The sequence below is a fragment of the Impatiens glandulifera genome, chromosome 3, assembly GCF_907164915.1.
Source record: "Impatiens glandulifera chromosome 3, dImpGla2.1, whole genome shotgun sequence".
NCBI lineage: Eukaryota > Viridiplantae > Streptophyta > Magnoliopsida > Ericales > Balsaminaceae > Impatiens > Impatiens glandulifera.
The window spans coordinates 3,847,754-3,872,724 of record NC_061864.1 but is presented as its reverse complement, the minus strand read 5'-3'; the positions used below and the strand labels follow the sequence as shown (position 1 = coordinate 3,872,724).

The 24,971-nt window shown below is 29.3% G+C and overlaps 3 protein-coding genes across 4 annotated transcripts; all 3 read left to right on the top strand.

The window, feature by feature from the left end:
* The first annotated feature begins 3,283 nt into the window (after window positions 1–3,283).
* Window positions 3,284–7,385, top strand: LOC124928591 (cytokinin dehydrogenase 5-like). Its single transcript, XM_047468830.1, has 5 exons — window positions 3,284–3,889; window positions 4,470–4,597; window positions 5,016–5,291; window positions 5,734–5,996; window positions 6,874–7,385. Exons 1-5 carry the CDS (start codon window positions 3,316–3,318, stop codon window positions 7,205–7,207), a joined length of 1,575 nt encoding a protein of 524 aa, XP_047324786.1. The 5' UTR covers window positions 3,284–3,315; the 3' UTR covers window positions 7,208–7,385.
* A 669-nt stretch (window positions 7,386–8,054) lies between these two features.
* Window positions 8,055–12,366, top strand: LOC124932848 (ribosomal RNA small subunit methyltransferase I). 2 transcript variants are annotated; one of them, XM_047473534.1, is made up of 10 exons: window positions 8,055–8,423; window positions 8,614–8,681; window positions 8,769–8,865; window positions 8,948–9,076; window positions 9,405–9,513; window positions 9,624–9,768; window positions 9,842–9,884; window positions 10,288–10,461; window positions 11,955–12,068; window positions 12,150–12,366. In XM_047473534.1, exons 1-9 carry the CDS (start codon window positions 8,169–8,171, stop codon window positions 12,066–12,068), a joined length of 1,134 nt encoding a protein of 377 aa, XP_047329490.1. In that variant the 5' UTR covers window positions 8,055–8,168; the 3' UTR covers window positions 12,150–12,366. The 2 variants fall into 2 exon arrangements, with proteins under 2 accessions (XP_047329490.1, XP_047329489.1); XM_047473533.1 differs by having other exon boundaries at window positions 8,605–8,681.
* A 7,386-nt stretch (window positions 12,367–19,752) lies between these two features.
* On the top strand, window positions 19,753–21,889 carry LOC124928718 (BEL1-like homeodomain protein 7). Its single transcript, XM_047468967.1, has 3 exons — window positions 19,753–20,779; window positions 20,854–20,914; window positions 20,999–21,889. The coding sequence occupies exons 1-3, from the start codon at window positions 19,791–19,793 to the stop codon at window positions 21,494–21,496; spliced, it is 1,548 nt and encodes a 515-aa protein (XP_047324923.1). The 5' UTR covers window positions 19,753–19,790; the 3' UTR covers window positions 21,497–21,889.
* Window positions 21,890–24,971: the final 3,082 nt, after the last annotated feature.

Sequence of the window (24,971 nt, the reverse complement as noted above, 5' to 3'; positions counted from 1 at the left end):
TTTCCTAATTGCAACTTGTATTATTATAATTATTAAACTTTCTTAACTAATTATCCAAATATATAGTAGAATGAATCCAATGCTAATGCTAGCTAGTTGTTAAAACAATTATTACATATATATATATATCACCCTTGACTTTGAATAGACCAAGAGTTCATATTAATACTTCTGATCAATTTAAATTTAACTGAGTATGTAATTATAAATAAATTTATGAATGCATTTTAATTAAATTATATGTTTGAACATTATTTATTTTAAGTTAATTTTTAAACATACGAGTATTTACAAAAACTATTTTTTTTTAAAAAAATTATAGATATTTTTTATTTGAATGTATATAAAATAAATAAGAAAATATATTTTATATACAAGGAAAATGGGATTTTAGAAAAGAAAAAAAGTTAAAATGAACCATAAAATTGACCAACTGTATTTGTAAGTAAAACATGGAAACATTATAATAATAAAATAATTTGACTTATGGAGTCATGTTTGAATGAATATGTATTAGTCTGAAAAAATGAATAAAAAATACTAAACAAGTCATAATAGTCTCCGTCAATCAAGACTGAGGTTTGTTTGATTCCACTATCACATCTACAATCATTTACTTTATCTTATCAATACAAAATATTGAATACTTCCATTTAAAAACAAACAAAACTTAGTTTATCGATATTAAATTATAAAATCTTAACTTAATCATAAAAAAAACTCATCAAAATCTTTTAGTTCAAGTTAATAATAAGATTGGTCATAAATGATTAAACAAAGTACGTACTCAACTAATATTCATTTAAAGTTCAAATAATAGTTAAGTTTAAAAGTATTTGATCATTTAACTTTAAATAATTATCTGAATTTAATTGACTATATCCTCACTAATCTCTTTTATAAAATCATTCGTATTATCAATTTATAAAATATTATTACCCCATTCTTTGTAATATTTAAAAATATTAAGTATAAATAATATATTAGTCAATTTACATCATAATTCAAATAATTATTTATTTAATATCAAACAATATATTAGTTTTAAAAACAAAATTGGAAAACATCCGAGATAAGACATGCTTCAAATTAACTATTTTTGTATAGAACAATATTTTTTTTTCTAAAAAAACATAAAATAGTCCAATAATCCCAGATCAAACAAGTCGTCCCATTTCTATTTAATTTTCCATTTATTTTTTTTTTTGGGTAAAACGACATAAAACAAATATATTTTTTTTCTTCCATGAATGAAAAAATTGATATCCTTTTAAGTAATAAATATTAGCTTAGCAAGATGATGAATAGTTTAAAACAATATAAAGTTGTTGAGTAGATTTCGTCAATAATTTCTTTAGCATCGGAATCGAAAAAATTGATATAAAATGTTGCGCGACAATATTATTTTACTCAATCAAGGTTGGTGGGTATGTATTTTGAGAAATCATTTTCTCGTTGAAGCAGATTCTTAATTAGGTTGAAATTAATTAGTAAGAAATATTTAATTAAATATGTAGTAAAAAATGACCGGCTATTAGGTAGTGGACCATATATAAATATTAATTAACATAAAAGTATATAGGACTCTAGCTAAATCAATATTTGTGACGGCAACATCCATCCACTAAGTACCCCTAACTCATCATTATCTCATTCAATTATTCATATAATAATTATTATTAAGCATGAACTATATGTGAATGTAGACTTCAAACATGCATCAATTCAATTTTATTATTTATTATAATTATATATAAAAGCCCGTAGGACGACGTAGCAGATCATATGCTATCACATGTAGATATCAGGTGACATAAAGTTAGGTCTTGTTTGATCTGAGCTTATTTTAAAAAAAAATACTAAAACTTTTTATTATTATTATTATTATTATTTAAAAAAAGTTATTTTGATTTTTAATGATTTGTATCTACTTGAATATTTAAATTAAATTACTAAAGCTCCTTAATATTAATTGTTACGAGTTCTTATATATAAATAATAAAATCAAATTATTTTAACATTTTAATTTTTAATTTCATTATTAAAAAAATTACTTTAGTAAGTAAGTTTTGATTTTTTTTAACAAAAATATAAAACATACACTATTTTCAAATTAGCCTGCCTCAAACAAGCTCTAATTTAGTAATCCACATCAATAATGGATTTTAGTAGAAATTACCATCATATCCTCAATAAGTTAAAATACTATAAAATAAAATAAAATAAAAAAATTATATATTTTGAATTCAAGTTTCTTTCAAAAGATTATTAAAAAGTATATATAGATAGGTAAATATCAAAAGAGTATATTACATAAAAACAAGATATACTACCATATTGGACAAGTCTTGTAGGGTTCTTTTGAAAACAATTATTCTTAATTTTATACTGAAACATATAATAATTTTGTATTTAATTAAATAAATTAACAAAAATAATATAATCTATTTGGTTAAATGTTTTAAAGTTTAATAAGTTCAATTATTGTATACATATATTTTTTTAAAGCCCCGGGAGATGAGTCTTAGGTGGCTGCGGGCTGCCTAGTTCGCCTAACCCTAGATCGATCCGGGCCTATTTACATCTGAAATAAAAGGCATAGAATCAAATTGCAATATGGAATTGAATTAATTAATGAAAGAGTCAACCAAATTAATTAGTTTAAAAACATGTTTAATTTAGGATGAAAATGGGGTTGGCCACGAACAGTATGAGCTTGTTGAGGTGCAGGTAGCCCAACAACAAGTTTTTTTTTTAAAAAAAAGGGTTACTGGGGGAATAATAAGGTAAGAGAGTGTCCACAGAATGGAAGGTGTAGGTGCACCCACGTGAATGCTATTTGGGTGTAATGGCCCACAAAGATCCTCCGTATCTCCTCGCGCCTCTTCCCTTTGCAGATGTTATTTATCTTCTTCGCTTCATCACTCCCCACACGTGTCTCCTTTTCTCCACGCCCATCTCCTGCCCTGGCTGGCTGGCTGGCTAAGCTCATCTCTCTCTCTTTAAATTATACATATATATATATTTACATATACCATACCATATACCATACCCTAGCTAATAGTACTACTGTCTACTGTTGTTGTTTTTGAGATCAAAGAGAATCTGACTGGTGCATGTTGCGTAGTAAATCTTTAAAGTGCAATCCCAGCTTACGACTTCCCTTATCCCTTCCTTCTGTAACAAAGATTTCCTTCCCTAGGGCCCCCCCCCCCCCCCCCCCCCCCCCCCCCCCCCCTACCCTTTTTTTCTCTCTATAAAACTCATCTATTCTTCTTCATCATATATTCATCGATCTATATACTTCTCTCATTCATGGCTACCCAGCAGATTGTTTTATTGTTCACGGTTTGTCTCTTAATCATAACAGTTGGTCTAACCCTAAACCCATCCGACCTAATAGGCTTAGGGCTCGATGGGAGACTCACCAACCATCCTTCCCACGTTAAAGCAGTTTCATCTGATTTCGGTGGGGTCAAGACAGCCGAGCCATTAGCGGTTCTTCATCCGGCATCAGCCGATGACGTGGCCAGGCTTGTCAAGGCGGCGTATGAATCTACTCATGGCTTCACCGTCTCCGCTAGGGGACATGGTCACTCGATTAACGGTCAGGCTCAGACGTCTAACGGAGTCGTGGTGGATATGGGCGCGGCGGCTAGGGGACATAGATCGAAAGTTTTTGAGGAGTTTATGTATGTTGATGTGTGGGGTGGAGAGCTATGGATAGATGTGCTCAAGTCTACTTTAGAGTATGGACTCGCACCAAAGTCGTGGACTGATTACTTGTATTTAACGGTTGGAGGTACACTCTCTAATGGTGGGATTAGTGGTCAAGCTTTTAATCATGGACCTCAGATTAACAATGTTCATGAGCTCGATGTTGTCACAGGTTAGTTAACATTTTTTTATATATATATATATATATATATGTTTGCATGCATATATGTAAGTGTTTCCTTTTTGAGCAATATCTTATTATGCCGAGTTAGTGATTGGAGGAATTTAATTAGATGAAGAAGGTGAGAACTTTTCAAAACATTGAAAATTGAAATCATTTGTGACACTTTTGTCTTCAAATGTTTTTTTTACAAGAGGGACGGTTTCTTTTCTTAATTATAACTCATAATAATTAATTATTCTGTTATATTATGATCAGTTTAGAGAATCATTTACAAATTTCACATGGGTTTATATATATATATATATATATATATATATATATATATATATATATATATATATATATATATATATATATATATGTTTTAGATGAAAGGAGCAATAATAATAATAATTATTAAGCTTCTATATATATTTTTTTCTTGGGGGCGGTGGTTATTGATTTGTTTATTCGATGGTACGTAGTGTTATTGTCTCTAATTTTTGGGACATTTATGACTTGACGTTTTTGTGGGTCTTTTGATCGATGGATATATATAATTTTGATCATCGGCGTCCGTTTCTTGCAGGCAAGGGGGAACTATTGACATGTTCTGACGAGACGAACTCTCAACTTTTCCACGCTGTCCTTGGTGGACTTGGTCAGTTTGGAATCATCACTAGGGCTAGAATTTCACTTGAACCTGCCCCCCAAATGGTATCTTCATTCGTTCTCTCTTTCTCTCTCACACACAAAACACACATATCATTTTAATATATATATATATATCTAGATCGATCAACTTGTATGTGTCAACGTCACGTATATGTTCCAACCATATACCATGGCGGGATTCATATGTTTCTGATTGATTTTATAATTAAAATAAATTATTAATAAAGTGTTAAATGACGTAAAAGAAAACAAAAACATAGAGAGAAGTACAATTGGGTTTGGGGGTCCATTTGGGTGAAGGCTTTTTAGCCTCATTCAAACGGCTGTTTCAAAGCTGGCAATGTTGTTGACGTGTACTTTCTATTTACTTCATAAAATAAAAAATAAAAAGTATTATTTTTTGGTTTGGTTTTGTTCTTTTCCCCTTTTTATGAAAAAATATTATTATTATTATTCGCAGGTGAGGTGGATCAGAGTTCTTTATTCAAATTTCTCTGCTTTTACCCATGATCAAGAATATCTCATCTCCTTGCATGGCCGACCCGACACCCATAAATTCGACTACGTCGAAGGATTCGTCATCGTCGATGAAGGTTTAGTCAACAACTGGAGATCGTCTTTCTTTTCTCCGGCGAATCCCGTTAAGATCTCGTCGATTAAAGCCAAAGGCGGCGTCTTGTATTGTCTTGAGATCACCAAGAACTACCACCAATCCGATGCTCAAACCATTGATCAGGTTTTAATTCATTCAAATTTTATGTCTTGTTTGTTTTCAAGATTAACAGTACGTATGTAGTCAAATTAAACAGGTTAAAAAACATTCCACTTGCATCACTGTCTTTTTGTATTATCATCCTAGCTAGCTAGCTAATTTTACTATTAATTAATTAATTAATGACTGTGATTAACCTCTTCTAATGTGATTAATTAATTAATTAAAACACACACTAAAGAACATAGAAGATCTTGTGTGATCTATGATCCCATCTTGTATTATTATTATTTTAATTAACTTCATGTAAATAAAATAAATAATTTGCAAATCTAGTTAGGCCGCCCCACCTACCAAATTATTCCTCAATAATGCTCTGTTTTTATACATATAGTAATTAAAGTTTACTGACATAATTATTATTATTCCTATCTGCTTTAATTAATTAATTAACTTATAATTCCAGGAAGTTGAGGCCCTAATGAAGAAATTGAATTATGTACCGGCTACAGTCTTTAGCACGGACTTGCCCTACGTGGATTTCTTGGACCGGGTTCACAAGGCCGAGTTGAAGCTCCGGTCGAAGGGGTTATGGGATGTACCACACCCTTGGCTTAATTTGTTTGTCCCCAAATCAAAGATAGATGAGTTTGATAAAGGAGTTTTCAAGGGTATTTTGGGTAATAAGACCAGCGGACCAATTCTCATCTACCCCATGAACAAGGACAAGTAAGTAATTAATCTTTTCTATGTCACATTATATATCATTCATCATATTCCTTTTACCGGCCCCCCCAATAAATCTTGGATTATTATTAATGTAGTTTAATTTTTTTTTTTAAAAATTAAAGTAAAATGTAAAAAAAATAAAAATTCTAATGTTCTAGTCAAAGTTAAGGTACCAACCAAACAGACCATGGTCTGGTGACTCATATTTCAAATCAAAATATTCCAAAGAAGAGTACATGTGGCATGTTAAAGCCGAACACGTGGCGCACATGCAGAGGACCATAAGACCACTGCATATGCTGCCCTGCCCGGGAAGTTTGTTTGATACAAAATAATAGTACTATTATTTTATATTAATTAAATTATCCACCAAAACAAATTTAATTACTCTTAATAACCCAAAACATTAACCTTAATAACTCAAAATAATCCATTTTTTAAAAATAAAATAAAAATTAGGGACCTACCCATTGGAGAAGATTCTAATGTCAGGGGGAGATCTTCTGTATAGGTCCCACGGTAGGGAAGAAGAAACAGCCGTTAGTACAGGTAAGAACCCCACCATATCGAGCATTGGGTCCCATCTCGATTGGATCAGAACCACACAATCCCAACAAATTCTCCTTCTCCATTCTTCTAACATTTTTTTTTCTTTCTTTAAAATTATATAATTACAAATTAAACCCTTTAAATTAATTATTATTATTACTATAATGATTGTACTTTGTACCCAACAAACAAAGTGTACTTACAAAAATATATGATCGATCATCTTTCTTTAGATAAGAATGTATGTACTTTGTAACAAGTTTTTGTTCTTATCCTAAAGTACTTTTTTTTTTTTATCCTGATCTCCATGTCATGATGATATATGTAGATGGGACGAAAGAACATCAGTGGTCTTGCCAAAAGATCAAGTCTTTTACCTAGTGGCTTTCTTGAGATCAGCTTTAAGTGATGGGGACGAAACGCAAACCCTAGAATACCTAAGCAATCAAAACCGTCAAATCTTGAGTTTTTGTGCTGCTGCTGGAATCCAACATAAGCAATATTTGCCTCACTATACCACCCAAGAAGGATGGAAGGAACACTTTGGAGATAGATGGCCACAATTTTATAACCGTAAAATGGAGTTTGATCCTCGACATATCTTGGCCTCCGGACAACGCATATTTAAGCCGTCTTTTATATCGAATATTGCATCTTATTGAGCCAAATTAAACGATTAGTGGTCTTGATTAGCATACTAACCCTAATGTGGTCCTTGTCAATTCCAAGTCTTTAATTTTGTACATAAGGAATGATATGGTGAATTAGAAGAAGAATTAGATACATAGTATTATTTTGCCTCTTTTATTATAATATAAAAGAGACAAACTTTAATATTGATTGTATTTAATTAATATTAGTCATGGTGACTATATTGTCACCTCATCTAAATCTAAGATTAACTTCAAATTTTGGATTCAATTCTATTTTTGTTGTTTGTTTAATATCACACTTGAAATTATATATTAAGATTTGGTCAAAGTTAGTATACCATGAAACAATTAAAAAATGTGACATAGATGAACAAGATATAGTGTGCCTAATTGTATTATATAAATTTATGAGAAAAATAATTATAGAAAACAGAGAAAGATATTGTGTTTTGAAAAGTATCCAATAATAATAATATTAAATGACAGGTTAGATATCGAATTATCAATGTCAATTATGAATGGGCACTGTTTTCTTAATGGAAAGATACTTTTAGGGTCCAATAAGCCCTAATATCTGGTGCCCATAGTTCAGATGTGGGCCAGTTGAAAGCGCCATTGGAGTTAGTCAGTCAGACCAGCTGTGGTGGACCATGTTTGAATGTGGCCCAGTTACCTTCTATGGCCTTCTTTTGTTTTTGTTTTATTTTTATTTTATGAATTTTAAATTGCTGCTATTGAAGAAGAAGGGCCAAATATTATATTCCTTAAAGTTCAAGGACCAGTTTGAGAATTCGTATCCGAATTTCACCCCCAAAATAAAAAAAGGTAAAATTCAGTTTTTCCACTTTCGCCGCCGAGCAAGGAGGAGGGGGTTTCAGGCTAAGGAGTTTTCCAGCGAAGGAAAGGTTGCATACTTTCTCCGGCGGACGGTGGGCGGTGGACGGCGGTGGACGGCGGTGGAGAGATAATAATGTCTATTCGACGATTTCATTCCAACTCTTATTCGGTGGCAGCACTCTCATCGAGCTTCTCAACTGCTCTTCCAAGGCGTTGCAGATGTCGTGGCCTATTCTCGCCAATGAATGCTACCACTTCCATTAGTCTAGTATCTTCCTCTTATTCTGTTTCCCTGAGAAGTAGTATCGTCTTCTCTCTTTCCCCCGTCCGTCGAATCTCGTCTCAGTCTTCGGAGCCATGCACTGAAGTTCCTACAGAATCACATCGTGTAAGATAAAGTTAAACTTCTATTACTAATTCATTTTATTTCATTGGAAGTTGAACCAAGCTCAAAGGCTGTGAGATTATTATTGTGCTCTACTTCAATGATTAGTTAATTGAAAGAAGATGTATTGTGATCCGCATATACTAGTCTTTCTTCGAGTATTTATGTGATGCTCCATTTTTAGGAACTGCAGGGCCCTCTAAAACCTGGATTATATATAGTTGGAACTCCAATTGGGAATCTTGAAGATATTACGTTAAGGTACAATACAATATTAGGTCGTTATTCTCCTACAAGCTAATGAAAAAAGTTTATCTTCATACAAAATTGGTACAATTGTTAGCGTAGAGCTCTGCGTGTTTTGAGATCAGCAAATGTCATATTGTCTGAAGATACTAGGCATTCAGGGAAGCTGCTCAAACATTATGACGTCAAAACTCCTCTAGTGAGTTTGTCTTGTTACTTCATTGTTGAACTTATTTGGATTCTTTTGCCTTTTCTTCTGATTCTAAGCTTTAAATTTGCAGCTAAGCTATCACAAGTTCAACGAATCTCAACGTGAACAGGAAGTTTTGAGTAGATTACGGCAGGGTGAAGTTATTGCACAAATTAGTGATGCTGGAACACCAGGCATCAGCGATCCAGGGATGGGACTGGTTAGCATTCAATGTTACTTGATGTGTTTGCTTATATCTTTGCCAAATAATATAACTATTTGCTCATTTCACACTCCATAAGCTGTGTGAAGATTCAGGTTGCAAGTTTCATGATATTCTATAGCAGCTTAACTTGTTCATTTTCGTAGATAATCTGAGCATTAAACTCACAATCAATGTTGCAGCATATATAATGGTATTATTAGACATTTCATCTACCTTGCTTAAAAGGAGCTAGAAATTGGAGATTAGTCAATGATAATTTACTAGAGTACATCCGTGGCCTTCCATACTACAGTCATGCTCTATTTTTGGATCTTATATTCAGGTAAAATCTTGCGTGAATGAAAATATTCCAGTTATTCCAATTCCTGGACCTTCTGCTTTGATAACTGCTATTTCTGCCTCTGGTTTGACAACAGACGAATTTAAGTTTGGTGAGCATTTGCAATCTCTAGCCCCTATTGGTTTATTGCAAAGTTAGTCAAGCAGAGATTAAGGGTGTTTTTATGGTTAATTTCATCAATCACGTTCTACCTGGCTACAGTTGGGTTTCTGCCCAAACATGCTAGTTCAAGAAGAGAGAGACTGATGAATTCTTCAAATGAGGGGGTCACACAGATATTCTTCATTCCACCACATAAGCTTCTCCAATTTATTGAAGAGGCTTCTCCCCTTTTTGGTAGCCAGAGGTAAATTTCCACCAATGACTGTCTCATACAACCAGTGGATGTATTATGACAACCTAAATATGTTGAAGTGCAGACAATGTGTGATAGCTCGAGAGTTAACGAAAATACATGAGGAGGTATGATTAAGTTAACTATCTTGCTTTTTAATGCTTCTGGTGTGGAACGTCTTCTTTGCTATTTTTCAACTGTATGATTATGATGGCATTTGTTTTGTAATTTTGCACTTCCTGAAATGAAGCAATGATACTTCTTAAATTTAACTCTGGAAAAGTTGCTTTGAGTTGTTGAAAATGGCCTCATTATTTGGAAACATTTTATTTTTTGTTTTTGTATGTAGATCCGAATATAGACACGTTTTGGAAACTAAACATATTTAGCGACATATTGGAAATTTATTGATTATTTCTGATCTGGATACATAAACAAAATAAGTGTTTCCAAATGGGGAATGATTATATTTTTGTTTCATTATCATGTTAATAATACTGAAGAATTCTATATGCATTGATGCATTGCTAGTTTTGGCGTGGAACCTTGGAAGAGGCAAATAAATCTTTTTCAACTCGCCAACCCAAGGGAGAAATCACATTATTGATTGAAGGGAAGACAGAATGTGGGATTGAAACTCCTTCAGAGGCCCAACTCGAGAATAAATTGAGAGAGCTGATCTCCCAAGGGCATAGTCTTTCCACGGTAAGAAATTATTGTTTTATGGGGATCTTGCTTTATACATTCATGAGAATTGTGGGTCATGGTTTAGTGAGAATATATCTAAAAAGATAGTGTACAGTCCAAGCCATAGACTAAACTTACATGCTACAGATGCTTGAGCTTATTTGTTGATTCTCAATATTCAATCTTATTGCATGGGCTTGAGCTGGATTCGGATTGATAACCAAAATGTAAAGTTTGTTTTTGCCTGCAAGTTCATTAAGGTTATGTTTGTTTCAGTCCAGATTTGAAATTGGAAATTGTTTGGTAAAAGAGGAGTTATATTTGGAATTGATGGTAGTCTAATTCCAAATTATAGGAACTTTATTTCATTTTCCTCCTCTCATATGGGAAAAGAGTAGTATCATATATCAAATCATTTATCTTGTTAATAAATTGTCTTATTCAATTTAAAATTTGAAATATAATTCATGGAAGTAGCATTATTTTTGGGTTTAAATGTTTTATGTTAAATTCTAGTAGTTTACTTATTTGTGTATTAAATTGTCTCAAAGGTGACTTCCAATAATATGAATCTATAACAATTAGACGACGCATGATGGTTGTGCTGTAATTTATATAAGTTAATAATGAATATTGTAGTTCAAGGAATTCTTCTGACTATTGTATTGTAAATGCAATTAAGGAATTTTCTTTTCAATGCCAAGTAAACAAACATAGCCTAAGAGATAGTACACTTAGCATGGAACCCTTGATATCCGAATTTTGATATTTCTGTAATATGATCAAATGAAGTTGTTTAGTACTAATCTATGATGGTAACCTACTTGTTCTTCTCTTATCTAAGGCATCCTTACCTATTTCAAAACCTTGAAAGCGTTTTTATGCATAATTCTATAGTTTCACGGTGTTAACTGAAAGAAATTTGATCTTTTATGGCCATATTTTTTTGTTTGTTTGTTGAAAAGTTAACATGTATAAATAAGAGATGTCGTGAAATGCGACTTGTCACACTTAAGTGACATGGTTACATAAGCATGAGTTGAAAGAAATGAGAAATGAGGGGGTTGGGGAACGAAAGATCTCAAACGGGGTTCAGATAGACTCCAAAGATGAAGACTACATAAACAATTAAGTACAAAAATCGAATTAGCAAGAAAATGGCCTAAATAAAAGAACAGATAGATGCATGTTGTGGTTCATGTTTTGTATTTGATAATTTTCCCTTTCACTTAGTAGGAAGGTGAATTATATAATTAATTAAGTTCTTCTGAAACACACTTCATTTGGTATAAGTTTGTGTCAATCACAATAAATGTATTTTTTTTTCATCAAGTGTTCTTTGATGCCCAGATGAAACTTTGGCCTCATCTATCAAGTGGAATATAAGTAACAGCCCTATATACTACTGACTCTTTTCTTCTTCTTCCCATTTGATATTTTTTGAGCATTAGCCATGCAAGTTGTTTCAGTTATTCTAGTCCTTTAATTTAATTTACCATTTATTTATGTAGGCTGTTAAGTTAGTGGCTGGATGCACGCCCATGAGAAGAAGTGATGTGTATTCATTTGCAATAAAGAAATTTGCAAAGCGAGCTGATCTTGACGAAATCTCGAGCAGACCATAGGTACATACACACATTTTATTCAACCAAACCTATAATACATGGGATTGATTGTATTATTTGATTGACCATGATATTCTTCAGGTTGTGTTGTATTGCATGATCTGGCCAGGCATTATAGGTGGATCTGCTAGCACAAGCAGAGTATAGTGAGGTTAGTCACTTGTAAGGTAAAGAAGTTTCTGTAATATCATGAGGATACATACATACATACATGTTTATGGTGATGATTCATAGCTTTATGTGAGCCCCACTACTTCTTAAACTTTAAAAAAAAAAATGGTTTAATTTGTTTCTCTTCTCACCAATGGAGAAGCTAGAACAATCTGAGCATTAACCAATTTGTTAGGGTTTGTTCTTTTCTTTATATCTGGCTGGCTATTGTTTCCTTTGACTAATTGAGTAGGTTATCTTCATAAATAAATATAGACATTTGATTATGATTGGTGATAAGAATTTAAAATAGTGTCAGATAGACATAAAGAACACTGAAAACAAAAGAATAATAATAATTTAAGTTAGGAGGAGGGGGAATGAAATGGGACACGTCTGAGAAGAAGAGATTGAGACGTGTGGTGTTGATTGCCATCATCACCTATTATTATACAGCTTTTCTTTGACCAAGCCAAATCCCCAATCCTCACCTCACTCCCAGCTTGCAGTTTTTCTTAAGACTCTACCATTTTGAATCAAAACTCTACCATTTTTTATAAATATTCTACCTTTTATAACACTTTTATTTAATCATTTCCCTATATTGGTTCTTAAGACTCTGTAAAAAAAAGATGGAGTTAATCATCTTGGTAAATTGGTTCCTAACACTATGTAAAAAAAGAAAAGGGTATTAAAAAGATGGGGTAATTGCTATTTTTCCTTCCTAAAACTCTGTAAAAAAAAGTATTAAAAAAATGGGATAATTGTAATTTTTCATTTGATTCAATTCAAAGAATTCTTCTAGGTTTGATCTTATTTACTATAATATTAAATAAGTTTAAAATACCTCTCACTAAAAGTAAATAGTGTTTTCAGTTTTTATTTTTATTTTTTTTAATATATTTTTTTATTCCGCCAAATTCATAAGAACCATTCAGACATTTCATTATTATAAAGTTTAATAATTTTTATAAAATAATATGAGCACTTTTATGTGATAAACATTTACTGTAATATTCTAAATAAAAATAATAAATAGTTACTAACTACTTAAAATATAATTATTTAACAAATATTTAAAATGTTAAAATAAAGAACACTATTATTTGGTTATTAATATTTTGAAACTATTAATTATTTGTATATATACATATATATTTATAAAATATAATAAATACATAATATTTATATTTAAATATTCAAAGTTTCAAACATCAAAATAAATTATTTAACACTATATTTTATATAGTTTTAAAATATTTATTATTTTAATTTATAATATTATTTTATAAATATTTGTATTATTAAATTAAATATTGAATAAAATACTAAAATAAAAAAAATTAAATATATTAAAAATTAAAAACAAGATATTAAAACAAAATTAATATTAAAATATATTGAACTTAACTGGTATTTCAGACTCACCAGAGTGAATAATTTGAAAATTAAGTCAAAATTCAATAAGAAAATACCAGTTATCCCTAAAAATATCTTCGCTTAATTATATATTAAACAAATATAAATGATTTAATTAAAAAAAAAAATTAGACAGTGAAGTAACATGTATGTTATCATCATTATCAAGTTTGCTTCAAAATGTAGTTAGTTGATTTTGGTTGATCCTTCTTCTAAGTTGTAACAGATTGAAACATTACTTTTAACCTTCTTTCTTTTACTTGAATTACACATGTTAATTAATCCAAATTCTTTCTTATTCTAATTAGATCAATTAACCCAATCAAATTAATACCTCTAGAACCTTTTCTTTCTTTCTTTCTTTCAAGATTAGGGTTTATTCTTAAAAGAAGTTTTCACAATATTTCCTCTCATAATTTTATACTCTATCAAGATATTTTAACCTACCTATATCTGGTAAAACATATCTATAAAAATATTGGATCAGCCCGTCATATTTCTTTTAAAATATCCGACCTTATACTCATTGACATAACAAATTTAAATCAAAGTCTTTATAAGTAGACGCAATTGAACAAAATCTACTTTATAAGTACATGCAATTAGTAACTAACTAAGAAGACTATTTTAAAAGTAATTGTGCTTAAATAAAGTTTTTAATTGAATAATTCGTAGCAATAATAGCTAAAGTCTTCCAAGAATAAAGGCAACAATAGTCAACAAGGCACCAAGCTTAAATTTCTTTATTCATATACAATCTTATTTTTATATAAATTTGTTATTAAAAATATAAATGAACAAATTAATAGTATATGCTTCAAACGCACTTAAAAGGATGATGATGTTGATTCAAAGTAGATGTTATTGTTAAAAATTTGTTTATTGTATGTACTTCTTATTTAACAAGTGACTTTCATCATGATAATTTTATAAATGCAAGTGTTATGTTAGATTCCTATATTATTATTATTTTTTAAATTATTTATAATGCGAATTGTGGTGTATTTCTCTAGTTAAAACAACATTTAACTATACAAATATTGGTGCCATGAATATTGATTTATAAGATAATGAGTTTTTTTTTTCAATTGTTTGTCATGTCTTTTAGTTTGTTTGTAATTAACTGTAAAAACATTTTATTTTAAAAAAATGGTTTTGCATTTAAGTTTTGAAGTTGAAGTAAAATTACAAGCAAAATAATGGATGTGTCGTTTTATTATTTTAAAGAAGTCATATATAGCAACCAAATGAGAATTTGGTCTAACAAAAACTAATATGTTCACACTTTACAAGTAAATTAAAAGACTTTCTATATAACTTATTTTATATTATAGACATGACATTTAAAGATAATCACAAAATTAAAATTATTTATATAATCGTAAATCTTTTTATCATATATTTAAAATCATAAAAGTTTAATCATTTAAATTTTATTGAAATTAAATTCATTAACCTTATCTAAAAACGTAAGATTTTAAGAACTAATTCGAGGTTAAAAAACGTCTTAATTGAAAATATTTGGATTGAAATGTATTAGTGAAAAAATAATAGTTTTCTTATAATAACATATTGTGAAAAGCATCATCAAACAATAAAATCATAACTTTTAATATAGATGTTTAAAATTTTGTACTTACACTTGAAGGTTGTAGAAACAACTGTCCAAGGGATATTATAAAATATAAACTCTTTCGATTTGATTGGCTGATTTTTTCTTTGTTGATGTACATATATATTTATAATTTGTATTAATTTAGTTGAAAGTATTTATTATTTGTAGTTTATGACACTCACATTTAAAATTTTGTTAATTTGGTTTGTCTATTTCACGAACAAAAAGTCAAACTCCTTTTCAAAATTATTATTAAAAGAATACAATATATATATATATATATATAAATATATAAATTAATAATAATTTTTTTAATTTTAATATAAAGAACAAACATAACTTTATATTTTCATTTAAATATTACATTTTTTTCTTTTAAGAACTACTCAACACCAATAGAAATAAAAATTAATATTATTTTTATTTTAAGTCTATAATACATATAAATTAATATTTTATTGTTTTTTAAAACTAAAATTAAAATTATTTATAAAATTTTAAAATAAAATGAAAAAAGTATAATTATTTAAGAGCAAGTTTATTTACAAACTTAACTTTATTTAAAATTATAAAATCATAAAATTTTAAAACATAACTCAAGATTTTCTTTTTGTTTTAAAAAAATAGATTATCGTCATTTCATTAAAAAACCGAAAAGTGAAAAAAAATGTGTTTTGATTAAAAGATGACTGAAAAAATAATAATAATAATAACATATATATATAGTTAATTAGTTACTAATTAAAATAGTTAATTAGTTTAAATAGTTTGTTAGATACTTTTATGAATTGTAATTAGTATCGAAACTCCTTTATAAAGGAAACAAGTAATATTTGAATAATAATTTTCAATAATATAATTTATTATTACAATTCTTGTTCTTCAAGATTTTAACAATGACAAATAATAATCTTAGAGTATTTAATTGAAAACAAACAAACAAATATTACAGTAATAAACAACAAAAACATACCAGACCTATAATTTTAAAATTATAATTATAATTCTATTGTGAGCTTCCTCTTTGACTACCCTTACTTTACCTTTACTCTAGTTTATAATCTCAATTTGCAATCCTTAAAACTTTTCTTGAATTCCTACAATTATATTCAGGTTGCATCCTCCAATGTTTCACTTTAGACTTTACTATTATTAATGATTGAATTGTTACCTGTGTTTACAATCTTCCTTTAAGTTATATTTGCTCTAGTTGAGCAACACTTATATAATAAATGTTTTTGTGTCCATATAGTGTTTCTAATAATAATAATATATTATGAAAAACATCTATAAATAAATAAAATCATTACTTTTAAAAGAGATGTTTAAAATTTTGTACCGACAGTTGAAGGTGCTAGAAACATAATACAAGGGTCATTATAAACTCTTTTGATTGGCTAAATTTTTCTTTGTTGATATATATATTTTTTAATTTGGATTATTTTAGTTGAAAGTATTTATTATTTGTAGTTTATGACAATCACATTCAAAATTTTGTTAATTTGATTTTGTCTATTTCACATTCGAACAAAAAGTCAAACTCCTTTTTAAAATAATAATTTGACTTTAAATAGATTACAAACACAATATATACATATAATTATAAATGAATAATAATTATATTTTTTAATTTTAATATAAAATTAACATAACCTCACATATTATTTCCATTTTCAATTAAGGCTTGTTTGATGAACTGTTTTTTTTTTGTTTTTCCATGATTTTATCATAAAACTCAAACATTCTTTTATCCATCATTTCAACTATCTAATCAATCATTTTATATATTTAAATACCAAAATTACCTTTTATTTAATTATATAAAATTAATTTTTATTTAAAACTAAAGAATATTTTTGACATTTTAACTTTAAAAACTAATTTTTTCAAAATTTCATAGTTTTTGAAAACAAAACCCAAAAAAACCCTAATAACCAAATATCAAACCAGCCTAAATGTTCTCTAAAGAAGTACTCTTACACCAATCAAAATAATAATTAATATTATTTTTATTTTAAGTCTATAAAACACTTAAATTAATATTTTATTGTTTTTGTTGACCTCTTATTTTATAAACAATAATAATTAATTTCTTTTTACCACATAATTATATGAATTCTGTGGATTGGTGAAATAAAAGAAGTATATAATTAAATATAGAAAAGATGTGACGTAAAATAGTGCGGATGAAAATAAGTAGGAAGAGGGAAATGTAGATGAATTAGAAATAAAACAATGCTTTTTAAAACGGAGATTTAAGAAGAAGAAGAAGAAGGTTTAGGTCCACCAACTGGTAGTTAGCTTAGCTAGCTAGCTAGTTAGATGCTTCAAAACTCCGACGAGACCATGAAGAAGCAACCAAACCAAACCACCTTCTTTGATTGTTTGAAGAACTTACTTGACCCCTTTTGGCTTTATGTTTCTTTTCTTTTCTTGTCCCCACCACCTGTGAAAGTAGGAATCATTGACGTTGGATTTATCTATTTCTTATTTTAACTCACAACAACGGGGGGTGGGTGGGTGGGTTGGTTTCTTAATCATTATTCTTTCTTTCTTTCTGTTACAAAATTGTTTGATTTTAATATTGATTCTTGTCATTGTTCAATGATAAGGAAAGGAAAAGGTTGCTGTTATTGGGATCCTCTTCTTTGCTTTTGTTCTGTCTCCGTTCTAGGTGGTATCAGTGGCGGACCTACAAGGGGGGCCTTGGGGGGCCCGGGCCTCCCCCAACCTTAAGATAAATTATTTTTTATATATATATTTGACAAGTATCTCTTAGTCTAGTTGGTTTGGTAACTGAACTCTGAAGATGAGGTCAGGTGATCAAACCCTGGCCTTACCTTTAATTTATTTTAACATATATTAAAATAATAATAGTGTTTTATATTTCTTAATTTTAAACTATCTTACCTTTAATTTATTTTAACATATATTAAAATAATAATAGTGTTTTATATTTCTTAATTTTAAACTATTTTAAAAATTTATAAGTTAAAATAGTTAGGCTAAAATCTATTAAATTAGATTTTCATATTTTTTTTATATAGTTAATTTTTTATGAATTTGTTTTTGTGTTGCATTTGATGAAAAATTTATTGGGAATTACAAGTGAGTTGTCACTTTGCCTACAAAGAGGAGAGCAAAATATAGTTCAAGCCATGTCATTGATTTCGAGTTCGAAAAATCAATTATAAAAATTTAGAGAAGATGGATGACATGATATTTTGGACCAAGTTAACAGTTTTTGTCAATTACATTCGATCTTAATATTTGATATGAATAAGCATATGATAATTGATAGCAATGATAGGCGGAGAAGAAAAGGGGAACTCATCACTAATCTTCATCATTATCGTGTGGAAATCTTTTATCAGGTATAATAAAAATTATTTCTTATCTATTAATAGTTATTATTTATTATTTATTAATAGTTATTATTTATTATTTAATGTTAGGTTGTTGACTTGATTATGCAATAAATGAAAGGTTTCAGAATTTAATACAGAATTATTTGGTTGCATATCATGTCTTCCTCCCAGAAATTCATTCTCCCAATTTGATATTCGTAAACTCATTCGTCTTGCCAAACTTTATTCCAAAAATTTCACAAGCAATGATTATTTATTTTTGGAACAACAACTTCGGGCTTACTTATTTAATTTGCGGGATGATCCTCAATTTTCTTAAATTGAAGACTTGGGAATTCTTGCTCAAAAATTGATTGCAACAGAAAAACATATAGTCTTTCCATTGGTTTATCGATTGATAGAGTTGACTTTAGTTTTATCAGTTGCAACTGCATCCGTTGAAAGAGTTTTTTTCTGCAATGAAGACCGTGAATACTGATTTGCGTAATCGAATGGGAGATGAATAGATGAATGATAGTTTAGTTGTATATGTTGAGAAAGATATTTTCTCAACAATTGAAAATGAGCCAAATATTGTAATATTTTCAACAAATAGAATCTCGTAAAATAAATTTGTCTTCTTTTAAACCGACTCATGAACAAGAATAATTTAGTGACTATGTTTATTAGTATTTTGTAATTGTGTTTGTTAATATTTTTATGTAATTATCGAGTAAAATTTTAATTAGAAAATGTATTTAATTGATCACCAAAAAATGTTACGTTACTATATATTTGGCCCCCCCGAGAAAACATTTCTGGGTCCGCCACTGGGTGGTATTATTATCATTCTGTTCTCCGGCTCCTCTCTTCTACCCACTTCACCGCAGCAGCATCAGCAGCAGCAGCCCATCCTTCTTTTCATAATCAAAACTAAACAAATATTCAGGTAAACCATCTTCTTCTTCTTCTTCTTCTTTCTATTTTACTTGCTTCTTCTAGTTCCCCGATCATCATGCGAATGACTGTTTGATGAATTCAAGATTAGGGTTTATTAGTTTCTGAACAGATTCATCTTGATTTTCCCTTTTTGGGTGGGTATTACATAATTATGATGAGGGTTTTCTCAATTTTGTTCTTTTGGATGGTGGGGACCTTAAAGAAATCATTTTTTTCAGACACTTTCTTCTAATGCAGAACAAGCAAGGAAGAAAGAAGAAGATGGCTAGTTATTTTCCAAGTATAAAAGATGAAGAATTATTATCAGCTACATATTTACAGAATGATCAGGAATCTGGTTCAAATCCAGACAATAATAATAATAATAATAATAATAATATAATGTATCTGAATCAAGAATCCGTTAATGTCCCTTACATGGAGCTCTTATCCACCGCTAGAAGAGACGACGATCTACTCGAACTCATCCCATCGTCTTCTTCTTCATCATCTTTAAACCTACAATCAGACTTTGTTCACCTACAAATCACGGATAATTCTCAAAACTTTCAATCTCAAGCCTTATCCCTGACTCTAGGGAATCAAATGCAACCCCCTTACTTGTCACCCTTCGGAGGAAATTACATATACGATTCGGAAATGACAACCCCCACTTTGAATTGTAACAGTAAGTATCTGAAACCAGCTCAAGAATTGCTCGACGAAGTTGTGAGTGTCTGGAATTCCCCTAAACCGTCGTCGTCGTCGAAAAAGTCTATCATAGATGATTTGAAATCGTCATCGAATCTTCTTCCTCCTACGAATAACAACGAAAAGATGTCGAAGCTATTGACAATGTTGGAGGAGTTAGACGGAAGGTACAGACAATATCAACATCAGATGCAGGTTTTAGCATCTTCTTTTGAAACGATGGCAGGATTCTGTTCTTCCAAACCGTACACAACCTTGGCTTTGCAAACTATTTCTCGTCAGTTCAGGTGTTTACGCGATGCAATTAATAACCAGATTCGGGTTATCCAGAGAAGCATGGGTGAAGATGAACAATCATCGTCTAGTCAAGGAAGGTTGACACGTTTACGCAATCTGGAATTACAGATTCGACAACAAAAGGCTGTACAGCAGTTTGGTCTCATGAGACATTCTTGGAGGCCACAAAGAGGCCTTCCCGAAACTTCTGTCTCTATTCTTCGTGCCTGGTTGTTCGAGCATTTCCTTCATCCGTATGTCTTCTTCCTTCTCACTTTCTTTCTCTCCATTTGATTTTGTTTTTTCTGATTTTTGTTTATTGCATCAGTTATCCAAAGGATTCTGAGAAAATTATGTTAGCCAGACAGACAGGTCTCACCAGAGGACAGGTATGATTTTGTTTCTAAATTATTAAAAAAAATTAGCTTCTGAAACATGTTGTTTTGGATATGATGAGTTTATACACATATCAGGTGGCCAACTGGTTTATAAACGCAAGAGTTCGGCTTTGGAAACCGATGGTGGAGGAAATGTACACGGAGGAATTTAGCGAAGATTCTAAGACATTATTACCTGAAAATGCTGATGAGGAATATCTGAATGCTACTGAAAACTATGGGGCAATGAAACAACAAAACAATTACAACCCTCCTCATGTTGTTGTTAATAATGAGCGAAATCTGTTATTAACCGATTCAAGTACATTTGATGCATCGGACACGACCTATGATATAGGTGAATTGGGTAATTTGATCGTTGAAAACCGAGTATCGCTAGCACTGGGATTGCAGCATTCGGAGATAGGAGGTGGAGGAGGAGGCAACTTGCCTGAATCATCGTCATCATCTGGCGGCAGAATGCCATTGGAGATCACAAATTATGGTGGCATGGAAGATCATCATGATCAGTTAAACCAACAAAACCGGATCATGGCTATAAGCACCCAAATGTTGCCAGATTTCACATCATGAGAATTATTCACAAGAAAAGGTATCGAGTGGAGATTGGGGGAGAAGAGTGTAAATATATAAACATAATTACAATTTACAAATACATTACATCTGATGGATATATAGAAAAGAAGACATCACTTGGAGATTATATTTTATTTGAAAAAAACTTAGTTTGGCACAGGTTAATCGTTTTCTCTACCAAATATGAACCTGGATCTAGATACAAATTTTTTTCTTCCAAATGGGGACAATTTGTTGTTGTTGTTGGTAGGAGTGTAGTGTGATTTTGTGTAGATACAAACAACATGCATGCTATCTATTTCTACAGATGCTGAATAAAAGAACACTTGTATCAATCGTTTTATTTTTGTATTAATAAATTCAATGCATGATTCATAATTTTGGATTTGAATTTCATATTGTCACATCTTGGAAGATCTATCAAATTGGTAAATAAATATTAATGAGCATATTTTCACTCATATATAAAAGAGTTTGGTCAAACTAGTTTCCATTAATGAGTTATTAACTTACCTTTTTCCTGAATTTGTTGGTGTGTTCAAGCTGGCTAAAGCCCCCTAAGAATAATATATAAATTTAAGAAAAGTTAGGCCTAATGATTTTTTTAATATTTAAGGATGTTGTTATCACTCAGTTTTGAGTTAATATTGTGTTTTGTTCGGTTGAACATCTTTTTAGTTTGATCGATTATTTCGTCTCGGATTTTTATAGTCCGAATAACCCAATCGTCAGTGAGTCGTTTGTTGCTTATATCCTCCGATTGTGTTGGTGATCATTTCTAGAGTCCGTGTTCGTCCCATTTTATCAGGAGACGAAATAATCAGATATGAAATTATTTTTCATTTTTAAAATAAAAAATTACGCGATTTTATCTTTCATATGGAGGACCTCTTACAAGTATCATCTCATGATTTGTATGAATTTTTCACTATTTCGGTCATATATGTAAATGGTCCATTTTCATCTGGCATTACATCTTCTTACGTTGCTTACCAGCCCTCGGCTAAGGATATTATTAACTGCCGCTCAAATTCTTTGGTAGAGATTCTTCCGACACTGTTTCATTGATTTGTTTGATTTATTCTACTACCATAGTTATCGTTCAAAAACTTAAATGATTCCGTCTTTGGAGGAATCCACAACAAATCGCGTAATCGATGGATCATTTCTAATGAGAATTTTATTTTTGTGAATTGTTTTTGGAATTTAATATTTACATCATCAATTATTAATTTTGATTTCGTAGAAGTTATGTTGTATTTTTTACTAATTAATATTTCGTAACGAGTGATCTTGCTTGTGAGGGTAATGAAATTATTCGTGATACTGAAAGACTGAAAAATAGAGTCCTCTAAAATATGGAAAGTGATCAAATTTTAATTAGTTGACCTAGTCCTTATTATTTGAAGAAACCATACACTATTCAAAATTACAAAATGGGAAAATAGATATAAAATATATTTTTATTATTTGAATTTAGTGAGAATTAATATTTTATTAATATATATATATATATATATATATATATATATATATAAAGTCTTTTGCTTTTTTAATAAATACCACCTAAAGATGTGAAAAGAAAATATCCCAAACAATGAAAAATGACAAACGTTTCACACACACATTCAAATTCACGGGAAAAGGTATAAAAAATCAGTACGTTACAAGAATTATCTGACTTAATATGTTTGTTGGTGTTTTTATATGTTGTTTGATGTTTTTATATGCATTTTGATATATGATTGTTGGTGTTTTTATATGCACATCAATATCTTATATTTTTATAGAGTTTGGTTTGAATTTGAGTTATTTGTATAATTTATATTGAGAAAAAAAAAATAATGATAGATGATTTTAAGGAGTTAAATATTTAATAAAATAAACTTTAAAGGATATTGATATATATAAATAAAATAAAATAAAATAAAAATTATAATTTAAATATAAAGTATTTTGAGGGATGTAATAAATAAAAAAAATGAATGTTATTTAAATAATTAAAGTTAAACAATGTGATATTATAAAATTGTAACCAGTCTTTTTATGTATATATATTTTTTTTTCATAAATTACTATGCCACTTTCATTCCTTCAAACATTTTAAATTAGAATTTAATTTATGACTTTTTTTAACACTACTTTTAAAAATATTATATACTAAATATATATTATTTAGTTTCATATTATTATTATTATTATATATAATAAATTAAATATGCAGGAATATGGCTGTGATAATTAAAATATTAAATAGTGATTATATAATAATATAAATTATATAATAATATAAATTATATAATTGTATATATGTTGAGGAAAAAAATAAAATAATTTATAATAGAATAATAATATTATAATAAAGAAGTTCAATACTCGTATTTTTTACTTTAATTCTATATAAAGATAAAATTATATTTTTCTAATAATATTCAATACAGAAAATTATAAAATATATATATTGTTTTTTATATTTTCAACCAAAACATACCATTTATCCTAACTTAAATTTGATATTTCTTACAACTTATATTATAACTCTTATTAAACACCCAAAAATTACAAAAATATAACAAACAAAATCATGAATATAATAAAAGTAGATGAGATGAAATATCATTAAAGGAGATTCACATTATCTCAACATATATAATAGACTAGCTTTGAATTCAAAACAAATCTAAGTCCGGAATCTGTTAGGATTTATCAACACTAATAAAGGGCACAAAATTTGTTTTTAAAAGATATATACAAGATAACTTTAAATATCTTAACCAAAATAATTTGTTATCCAATGCTAGCTCTTTGCAAAAAAGTACTAAAGGAAGAGGATGCGAGGCATAAAATAATATACATTTATGATAAATAAAAAAAAAAAAAGGTAATTTTGGAAGTGTAACAATGTTCCACAATAACTTCAATAAAAATTGGGAACCCTTTTTAGATAATAAAACAAGACACTGTCATACTGAAATGATCCACATTGCTCCTTTACCCGGACCCATCAATATGATCATAATTAAGTTGTTGAGTCAACATATATATAGTTCAATCCTCCTCACAATTGAAACAAATATGAAAACCATTTTTTGAAAGCTAAATTTTCCTAAATAAAATTTGTAATATAAAATTGATATCTTTTCACAATCACATCTCAAAGGAGTTTGAAAATGGGCTAATCTCTGTCTACAAATCATTATAAAAAAAATATCATAATCACACCTTTAATTAGATTCATATATTGCATCCTATCACTAGCAATGCAATGAAATCTGTTCCTCTTCCTTCCTTACAATAAGACCAGAATGATCCTAAAATACTATACATAAACATTCAATACTAACAACCAAAATATTTACAAAGTGATCATTTTTATTCCATTTCATTGATGCTTTGCTAAACAAAAAGAAAAAATATAGACTTGGATTTTAAATATGCCAAATTATGAATTGTGATTAGAAACAATGTTAAC